Source organism: Sander vitreus, chromosome 5 (assembly GCF_031162955.1).
Source record: "Sander vitreus isolate 19-12246 chromosome 5, sanVit1, whole genome shotgun sequence".
Classification (NCBI taxonomy): Eukaryota; Metazoa; Chordata; class Actinopteri; order Perciformes; family Percidae; genus Sander; species Sander vitreus.
Genome location: NC_135859.1, coordinates 15,697,758 through 15,708,742, shown reverse-complemented (window position 1 = coordinate 15,708,742; position 10,985 = coordinate 15,697,758). Strand labels below are relative to the sequence as shown.

General features: G+C 41.5%; 1 protein-coding gene across 1 annotated transcript; it reads right to left on the bottom strand.

Annotated features, from left to right (window-relative positions):
• Positions 1-72: 72 nt before the first annotated feature.
• thbs4a (thrombospondin 4a) lies at positions 73-9,470 on the bottom strand. Its single transcript, XM_078250578.1, has 23 exons — positions 9,344-9,470; positions 8,118-8,315; positions 7,708-7,955; positions 7,454-7,556; positions 7,243-7,334; positions 6,438-6,489; positions 6,135-6,325; positions 5,902-6,039; positions 5,704-5,784; positions 5,463-5,615; positions 5,206-5,310; positions 5,006-5,113; positions 4,706-4,865; positions 3,575-3,693; positions 3,066-3,118; positions 2,893-2,977; positions 2,664-2,760; positions 2,377-2,555; positions 1,583-1,631; positions 1,248-1,444; positions 876-1,048; positions 646-785; positions 73-560 (listed from the first exon to the last, which is right to left on the bottom strand). The coding sequence occupies exons 1-23, from the start codon at positions 9,423-9,425 to the stop codon at positions 511-513; spliced, it is 2,853 nt and encodes a 950-aa protein (XP_078106704.1). The 5' UTR covers positions 9,426-9,470; the 3' UTR covers positions 73-510.
• Between the last annotated feature and the right edge of the window lie 1,515 nt (positions 9,471-10,985).

Genomic DNA, 10,985 nt, shown 5'->3' with positions numbered 1-10,985 from the left:
GTGTACTACCATAACATACAGGGACACTTCTTTGGACCAAGTAGTGTGTTTGAAATACAAAAATGTGGGTGCCATGCAGTTCATAGTTCACACTCTTTCAATAAAACTCCATTGAATGCCATGTGGTGTCTTTATTTGCTGATCTTATGTAAAAAACGACATAGAACCTGCTTTTATTTTCTGAAATGCTCAGAATTTTATTGTACTTGCAACATATTACAAAACATTATTGCATATTTAACAGTATTCCTAAAATGCTGATTATTGCATTTGAGATATTGCATAAACATACACAGAACCTGCTGATTTATACAAAAATGTACTGGCTTCAGTTACACATAATTAAAGTATATAATGCCCATGTCCATCATGTTCCCTCTCACATTCATCTTTCTTTCTCTAACTCATGTCCTCTACCTCTTTCTTCTCATCTGCAGCTCTACTCCTTACATACATGTTTTCAGCAGGGCTCAAGTTATTTCCTTGATGGATCACTTCCCTCCTCTGGCTTCACTCTGTGTTCTGGGTATGGAGATCCTCGTAGTCAGCAGGAATAGTGTCTGTGGGGAAGAGAAAGAAAAAGAAACTCATAGGCATACTTAAGTTTATGTAGCTGAATGGACTGCCTTTAACTTAGACACTCACCGTTGCAACGGTACTTCAGATTGGACCAGATTATATTTTCCTGAGAGAAGCAGAACACGCCCAGTCTCCCGCCTCTCATACTGGTGTCAATGATCACCTCTGTGTCTGCCACCAGCTTTGGACCCTCAAAGAAGCGAGCCCTGGTTCACACACAAGGTGATCTAAGTTTAGTCAGTTCACACAGTATGAGTGTGTCTCTTGAGTGTTGGTGTGTGTTCTGATGTTTGTACCTGATGTATCCAACCTGTGGTCTGTGCTGGAGGAACCAGCGGTAGGACACCTTGTCCTTCCAGCCAACGTTCCTCGGGTCCTTCCACAGGAGACGGACCTGATCAGGGGTGTGTCCTGTGTGCCAGAGGGAATTCCTCAGATACTCACCCGGACCTGTCTTTGACTTCACAACCTAGTGATGCCAGATAGCATAAGAGAGGGAAAATAACATGATGAAAGTAAATACACTTCCCCCAGCTCTGGCTTCTGCCGACCTGTCCTTGGGCAATACATTTATCCCCAAATTGCTCCTGATGGTCATGCGATGCAACTTGCATGGTAGCTCGCCGTCATCGGTGTGTGAGTGTGTGTATATCAATGCAGCCATTTACCTTGAGTTGTATTCCCGGCTCAGCGACGGCTCTGAAGGGTGCAGCCTGCCAGTAGGTTTGTTCTGTCTGTTTCCACATCACCACGTAGAAGGAGGAGGAGTCCTGGTAGCCGAAGATGAAGCCGGCATAGTCATCATCTGTCATCGTGTTCACGTGGAATGTTCCCTCAAAGTCAACCCCACTGAACGCTTTGTAGCCTACCCATGTGGACAGTTAAGAAGAAATACACAACATATTAGGGAAAAGGCTGACAAAAAACACATTGAAGAAGATGGAAAATATTCTATTGTTAAAATGGATGGGGATTAGGCAGTATGAAGGTACTCTGTGCTTACCTACAGCAAGGCCAGGGTCCGAGTTCATTGTCTGAACTATCTCCATGCCCTGTCAGGACAAAAGAGAGTAGCTTCACTTTATTTCTAGTATTATGGGACTCATTAGATATGTTGTTGATAAATACTAACATAAAAATTGCTAATTTTATCTCGCATAAAATGAACAGGTGATCAAATTTTACTATCCAGTACAGTACTATCCTCATTTTGTATAGAATATGTACGGAACAGGTATGAGCTTTATACAAAGACTTGAAAAGGAAACTAATACTAGTCTCGCATCGCCACACCTTCCTCCACAGTACTGCGAAGGAGGGTCTGGTGAGTCCACACAGCATTCCGGGATGGGAAAAAAATGTGCTCTGGTTTATTGGCATTTCTTTAAACTAATCACAATCGTCTTGGGGGGCGCTAAGCACCGGACAGAGCCCTGGTGCGGCTGCAAAATAGCCTCGGGAAGGAACTTGTTCTGGTGGAACGTATACGTTCAAAGGTTGTTTTAGTCGTGCAACAGAAAACTCAGATTGGACAGCTAGTCTAGCCAGCTGTCTGGATTTACCCTGCAGAGATCTGAGGAGGAGTTAACCATAGTCCTCATAAATCGACCAGGGTTTAAAATGCCAACACAAAGAAAGCAGAAGGTTACGGACATCTGGACGAACTGAGGGACAACCAGCGGAATTTCCGGCGGCATTTGAACAATCCCTGAAATGAAACGTTGTCGATATAGACTACTGTTATACAGTAACAGAGGTTAGCTAGATAAGAGGTTTTGAACTCTGGCTATTGTTTACCTGATTGAGGACCACCCAGTTGGGGTCAATCTGAGAGTCCCCCTCTGGATCCAGCACTACGGTCTGATAGGCTCTGAAGTCGGTCAGGGTGACCTCAGCATTCTCTGGACAGTGGTCGATTATGTCGATGACGTTGTCTTTGTCAAAATCCCCTTCGCACGCGTCTCCAACTCTGTTATCTGAATTACAAGGACACAGCTCAGGGACAACACAGCAGAAACAAATACTCACTGTATACCGTACACATGCATGTACGCACCAAGGGACAAACGTGAAGTGATACTAACTATCTGTGTCCTTTTGGTCTGGGTTGGGAACTAGTCTGCAGTTGTCATCATCGTCCAGTATGCCGTCGTTATCGTCGTCATCATCACATTCATCTCCCTATCAAGATAAAATAGCACATTTGGTGTAGTGTAAACAAAGAGCCATCTATATGTCAGCATACGTGAGAAGAATTAATGAAATATGATGCATTAAATAAATACAATAAAGTATGAAGGAGGAGATTAAAACCATTCCATCCTTGTCAGTGTCCAACTGAGAGGAGTTGATGATTGTGGGACAGTTGTCTTTTGTGTTCTGGTGTCCATCGCCATCACTGACAAAGAGGAGGTAGAGCAGGTAAAACAAAACGTTACACATCTTTATACACATTCATACCACAGGTCATAAAAAGTGGGCTCTACCTGTCGATGTTGTCATCACAGCTATCTCCTACAAGGTCATCATCTGAGTCAGACTGAAGGTAGACAAAACAAACACTGTTGGTCAGAGTTAGGGCTGCTCGATTATGGAGAAAAACAAATCACAATTATTTTAGTCAATATTGAAATCACGATTATTTAACACGATTACTCATTGACTTTTGGAAAGATGTTGCATTTACTGAACTTAAAAAACAGTGAAACAGTTCAAACAAATCAACAGTGAAAACACCTTCAACTGTGAAATTTCCCTTACTACTTTTCCCGTTTTTCACTTTTCACTTTTTGAATTCCCCTTCAGAACACAAGACAAAATAAGAGTGTACTTGCAAAGGGTTAAGTGTAAAATAATCGTTCTTCTCGATAATGTTGTTTTTGTGATCATTTGGAGCCAAAATCGAAATCGCGATCATAATTTAATTAATTGCACAGCCCTAGTCAGAGTTATGGCAGCAGATTAATCTTTTTCAGGTTATTGTTTGGTTTGTTACCTGGTTAGGGTTGGCCATATCAGGACAGCTGTCACAGGCATCTCCCACCCCATCGTTGTCTCCGTCTTTCTGGTCTACATTGGGGACTCGCTGGCAGTTGTCAAGAATATTCTTCAAACCTTCAAACGAACATAAACACCTCAGCACTTTTATTTCTGTGTCATGTGTAAAAGCATTGACAGGAAAATCAAAAATGCATGACAGAACACAGCCTACAGACAAGGTCTGTCAAATGGATCACCAGATGGCAGTGTTTGTGGAAGACGAAGGTGAAATAGTTTCCAGTGGCCTTCAATGCCTGGCTGAGGCTTACCGTGGAAAAAATACTTTTAGAGACGGAACAGACATGACCAAGCGCTTAGCAATCCAGCCTTGGAGTTAAAGACATAACCAAATGATCGAGAGGTTGAAGCTCTAACAAAATGAATGAACAAGGGTCACCAAACAGAGCCTAAACATGCAATTTGCATTAGTAAGCATACATAGGTAAATATGCAAGCACACACAAAGGCAAGAAGTTAAAAGTGTGGAACAAATGAAAGGTGCTCTAAAAGGGCAATCAAGTGAAGTGTGTGAGAAAACACGATTCAGGTTGGAACATTTTAACATTTAACACTGTTTTTTACTGGGGTTTTGGAGTGTTTTTTTTTAATAACGCTTAATAAGGCTTGACTTATTTCCCTGAAAGCCAATGATCTAACTGGTACAGGATGTGTATTGGAAACAGACACAAAAAAGACCAGGAGACCGTTTTGAACAGATAAATTGCTGCCAGACCAGTGAATGCAACAACAATCTCCACACTTTCCACCAAATAGGATTGCAAAGGTTGTATTCTTGTCTAGACAGTCTGTGGTTTGGATAACCCTCACAGACACGGTCGTTGTTTAATGTGATTATCAGCCACTTGGTTTCACAATGTATTTTTAAATGTATTACCTCTAATTGATGCAATAAAAGCAGTAATGGTACAGTAACTACACCTCCCACAGTAATGACCATCCAACCATTTCAGCCAATGTGACCATTTACAAAAGTGCCCCTCTAATTACACCCAATAATGTCCAGCAATCACAAAACTATGTGACTATAACAATTATTTGACTGTTACATAATAACAAACACGCTTACCGTCCCCATCCATATCATCATCACATTCATCTCCCAGCCCGTCCTGATCGGTATCCCTCTGTAAGGGGTTATCAACTGTTCTGCAGTTGTCACAGGCATCGCCATGGAGATCCTTATCGCTGTTCCTTTGGTCCACATTAGGAACGAGCCAGCAGTTGTCCTAAGACAGAAAAAATAGGTTTACGGCATAGTGCATAGGCTCATGTGAGAGAGTTAAAATCCTGTTCATAAAAATGTTAGCACCCACCAAAGTTTGTGAGAGTTCATTGTATGTTGGTCCTGTGGAGTAAAGTTACCTACATCTATGTTAATAATGCCATCACTGTCTGCATCATCATCACAAGAGTCACCCATCCCGTCCCTGTCTGCATCCTCTTGGCCAGAGTTTGGCACAAACACACAGTTATCCTGGAAAACAACACAGCAAAACACACAACATTAATTTATAACACTAGCATGAATTAATTCCAAGAGAGGTTAGGAGGTGTAGAAATGAGTACCTGCTCACAGTTGGTGTCTCTGCACTGGAGCTTATTGTCAGGATATGCGTCAATATCTGTGTCCTTTCCACACACATAGCCATTACCTGCCCAACCAACGCCACACTAACACGCACACAAGAAGAAAAAGTCATGTCATGACATTTTATGTGAATGATGTAACGAGAAACAGCCCAACAGTTAGTGACTAACATTCATGATCCAGGGGTATGCATGCATGTAGCTGATTATGACTTCAGTGTCTTCTAAATTCTTACCGCACAGCTAATGCTGCCGTCTCTCTCCACAACACAATTGGCATTGGCGTCGCAGGGGTTGGGTTGACCGTTGGGGCAAAGCCTGGTACCATGGCAGCCTCTCATCTGATCACCTGTGAAGCCAGTTTTGCACTCACCGCAGCGGAAGGAGCCCTGGTGAGGACAATACTGAGTCAACAACCAGGGCCTTCTGCTATGAGAGAGTGTGACAATAACCATACAGCACTTTCAGTGGCCTTACTATAGTGTTGTAGCAGTGTGAGTTGGCAGTGCAACCTCCATTCTCAGGCGGGCCCAGACACTCATCTATATCGTCACACACCTGGGAAGAACAGAAGAAAGTCAGTATATCAAGAAAACAGATTTATATTCTGCCAACAGGCACATATAATTCAAACAGAATGTTTTATATACAGTGTAGCAGTTTTGTTTGTTGTACCTGTTTGTGGGACTTTGCATAGGACACTCCCACTCCATTTATCTCTGGTCCCCTGTATCCCAGAGGGCATTTCTCACAGCGAAAACCAGGAGCAGTGTTCACACACCGGACACCAGGGTAACATGGGTTGAACTGGCACTAAGACACACAAAACAACATTGTCAAATGATAATTAGTGCTACTTTTACTGGTTTTCAGAGACGCATGCACACCAAGAAACACATAATCCGTACTTCATCTACGTCGTCACAGTGCACCCCGTCTCCTGTATATCCATCAGGACAGGGGGCACACTGGAAACCCCCTGACTCTGAGCGGGTGCACATATTCTGCCTGAAACAGGTGCCAGGTGGGCACTTCGTCAGAGGCTGAGGCTGCCCAGGGCTTGGAGCTGGACCTGTGTTGGTTGGATTGCCCCCGAGACCTGTGGGCACACATATACAGATATAAAAGCACCTGGTTGAAATGTCACTTTGTCAGTAGTGTCTAAATACTCTAAATAATGTATAAATGATCCGAGTTTTTGTATTTCTTACCACAGGCAAGACACTCTGCAATGGTATTCCTCAGAAAGGTTGTCTCCTTAATCTTAAACAGAAAGAAACTTGAGTGAAGACTAGAGTAAAGACTGTTAGTCAGGACAAACTGTGTTGATTGGGTAATTGTGTTATTACTTCACAGATTATATCACTGGAGACAAATCAGAATATTATGTTTCAATACCAAAACCTGGATGAGACTATTAAATGAATCTATTAAAGGTGTGTCTGCTCAGGACAGCTCTGGTGGATCTGTTTCCTTATTTAAAGGATTCTCTCAGTGTGTCTGACAAGTCTGAGATGCCAAACTATATAACGAGCATTTTATTGCCTCAGGCTCCCTGTTTGATGCCTTATCTCCAAACAAATCCTCTGCTTTCAATGAGCATCTAAAATCATCCACTTCTATCTGCTGCTGAAGTAGATTCTGCTGAAGTTACATAAAGTCTTAAAAAACAAAAGAGCTCCAGCAAGTCCTCACAGTCTGGATTCTCACTTTATATAACAAATTGCTGATTGTATTGCAAAACTAATCTTATCCCAAAGAAAAAAGGAAATTCCAAATATTATTTCTTTTATCCATTTAATTTCATCTCAGCATCAACCTGGTTTTTAAAAGCAACCACAAAGTTGGTAAACAACATTATCAAATGATTGGACTAGAACTTTATGTTGAAATACTATGGTACTTTTATTTATTATCCAAATCATCTTGAACCATTTTAAAATTTGGTGTTTTCCCATTCCATCAGGAGTTACTCGCCCAAGACACACAAGCCTGGGATGACATGAACTGCGTTACCTGCTGGTTGAGCAGTTGCTTCATCTCAGATAACATGCTCTTCAGCTCCTGCATGGTGGCCTGGTCGTGTGCCGTGCTGCCTCCCTGGATACCTGAGGTAATTTTGCAAATAAGAATTTGAGAATTAGATACACATCAAACATATACCGGTTTAAAAGACTGCATGTGTTTGCCAGGTGATGTCAGACAGTAAGTTGCAATCTGTTCTCACTCAGCAGCTGCAGAGATTCACGCTGATCCATGCTGCAGTCCTGCAGAGTCGCCACATTATCTATGGAGTCCTCTATCACCAGTTTCAAGTCTGTCAGTTCATCCTGAAATGCATGTGGCATATGTCCTTTAAGTTGTTGCACTATTCAAACAATATTCATATTTACACTGTAGGACTTTACTACTTTTGTTTCTATGCAGCATATCTCTGCAATCAAATGTGTAATTACTCTCAACTGTAAACCTCTTATTCACCTGTCCACTCGACTGCAGGGTCCTGAGTGCCACCTTGTTGGGACCAGGAGGGAGTGAACCAAACGCAGCCGGCAGATCATCCAAAGTGTGTGCCAGTCTGCAGTCTACATAGACGTTGAGGCGAGGTGGACCACCCTGTAGACCTCTGGCATGTAGCATCACATGATGATCTTGGCCATCTGCCAGGGAAGCGTGGTTGAAACTGGTTGTGCCTAATCTGCCATCTGTCTTCTGGAAACGAATGGTCACTAGAGAAAGAGAGAAGCGAGATTAAAAGACAGAGAAGAAAACAGAGAGTGGACAGAAAGGAAGAGATAGGCAGCAAGAGAACACAAGTTAAAACTCTGATAATGTAGTCTGTTTAAGTAGTTGTCACAGACACCGTTATATGTGTTAGTGGAATAATTCACCCTTGCTTAGTTTGGCCTGCACGCTGAGCTCCAGGTACTTGGTGTTGTCTTTGGGGTTGATGACACTGTACAGAGAGGTGGGGGCCTTGCTGTGGAGCCTGAAGGAAGAGAGGAGGAAAGCCTCATCTCGCCCTTTGTTCTTCAGGCTTCCTTGGAGCAAGTCTGGCAGGCAGTCTGGAGATACCAGCAGGTCATAGACTAACACAGGAGAGGATTGTTAAAAACCTGCATTATACTGCTGTAGATACATTGTACCATCATTGTGACAAAAAGGTTCAGAGAAAAGCCACAGTTTAACACAGACAGTGAGGGAAACATAATCAATTGCACGATAGTGTGCAAGGAGCTTAAGGAATATTCAGCGTACAAACTGAAAGCACTCAATCTGGTACACTGTAGGAGGTGCTGACTTACTTTTTTAGTCACTATCAATGGAAAGTTTTCTGAGTGTGTCTTGATGGCTATGGCTCGCAGTGAACTGCGGATTGCTACTGCTGAGTCAATGCACTATGGTACTTTATTATGTGTGACAGTGTACATGTGTGTGTGTGTGTGTGTGTGTGTGTGTGTGTGTGTGTGTGTGTGTGTGTGTGTGTGTGTGTGTGTGTGTGTGTGTGTGTGTGTGTGTGTGTGTGCACACACATGCGTATATGTTTAAGTAAATGCACGTTCATGTTTGTATCCAGCTGTTTTTTATTGAGTGTTAGACTAGAGTTCCAGAAAGCAGCAGCAGTAAACTCTTTCCACTGGAACAAACCCACTGCCTCACACTCAAATGCACGGACACACACACACACACACACACACACACACACACACACACACACACACACACACACACACACACACACACACACACACACATATACACAAAAACACACAGCTATTTGCGCTGAATTCAAGAATAATACGAAGTGACAGGGTATTATATGGAAACATGTGCTTGTAGATTCTAGGCAAATCAAAATTTTGCACATACACTTTCTCAGATGGCAGTTAGTGTTGCTTTACCATCTAAAACTGATCCCGGACGTGAAATTCTGCTAACTACAAAAAAGCCAAACAAATGAGCATAATTCCTGTTGTTATTTGCAGGCTTGCTGCAGATGCAGAAGTTGTAAGACCAAACAACAGATAATTAGGAATACATAACCCAGAAAATGTGCTGAACTACAGACACAAATATGATGTTTTCCAGAAGGACGTAGACAGTGAAGAGTACTTACTAATGCCTTGAGCTGTGATAGTGAGCACCAGCTGTTGCAGCACCAGAGACAGAGCCGCTGCTCTGGCCCACACACCCATCATCCAGTGTTTCAGTATGGGACACACCTCAGCAGAAGTTATTTTCCTGAAAAAAATAAAAAACTACGCTTATGGAACAATTAGAGTATCACAGATCAATCACCAATTTTAACACAGAATGATGGAAAAAAATCCAGATGTTTAAGCAAAATCTCAGTAGAGGTGAGATGGTTTTGTGGACACAGGCACAGCTTTTAAAGCAAAGGGGCGTGTCCTTGCACTCTACTGTTGCGAAAGTGGCACAGTGTAGGGACTATTTTAATAGTTTGAGGGAGTGTCCCCTTGCTACTATAGTCCCATCAAATAATAAATTGTATGTTGAACCTGTGTGTAAAAGACATGGTATTAGTGCATGCTAGAAACATTTAAAACAATAAATTAATCATTATACATAGCATTTTATTCCAAAAAAGACTACTACATTACTTATACTGTTTGAGCTAAATGTGAGAGACCCTATTTTATTTAGAGTCAAGATAAAGCTTTAATTCCTTGAGTCTTTATGTCTACTGTCTTTTAGGGATTTGTAATATAACAGCATAAAAAATATTCATCATCATACTCATCAGCCTGTACACAGTCAGCCAACTCTATAAAAAAAGTCTTGCTTCTTGATTCCAGCTGGCCATTTTTTTTCCCACAAACATCATAAACCTGTGTCTTAGATGTGGATTTGATCCCCTAGCTCATCACCAGTAAGCCAGTTAAAATTGTATAACCGTATGCCAGATGTGTTTAATTTTAATCTAACTTGTTCTACATACCTCTGCCAACCTTTTCTAAATTCCATCTGTTGGAGAATGTGGGAAAGGAAGGACAAAGAGGGCTAGACTTGGGACCCTGGAAACATTTCATGATCGATGTCTGGTACTCGTCTTAAAGCTTTACCTCAAGCACATTTCAACATCTCAGTTGCTGGTCTGGGCCAAAGAAAGACATTTACCATCCCTCGGAGCATTATCACCGGGGATCCGTTTGTGTCTGGCTGTCTGGTCGCCGACCAAACACCTGGCAGCCTTCGACAGTCTGACTAACAGCCTGTGGACAGATGTCATGTTATTGTTGCTGGAAATAAGTAAATGGTCACAAAATGGAAAATTACTATTTTACTTTTTTACTATGAAAATCAAAAAAATGAAAAGGTCACTTCCATTCCTGATATAAAGTAAGTCTGACCGTGTGTCACTGTTCCTTTCAACCCTTACTAAAAATCACATGTGAAATGCAATATTTTACATTTCACATTTGTAATGTTGTGATTTCACATATGAAACCAAGTTTCACATTTTAAAATGACGTGTGCATATTTAAATTCACCTTGACCTTAACATGTGAAAAGTTAATTTCTATAAAGTCTAATTTTTTATAATTCCTAACTTATTATTACTAACTAAATATTAACTAACTCAGTAACTGTTAACTAACTAACTAAAAGTTAACTATTTACCAACAGTTTACTAACTATTAACTAACTGTAATCTATGAACTAACTATTAATTAACCAGTGTGTAAGGGTCCATTTCTATTTTGTAGCTGTATCTGCACACTGGCCATTTTATGAAT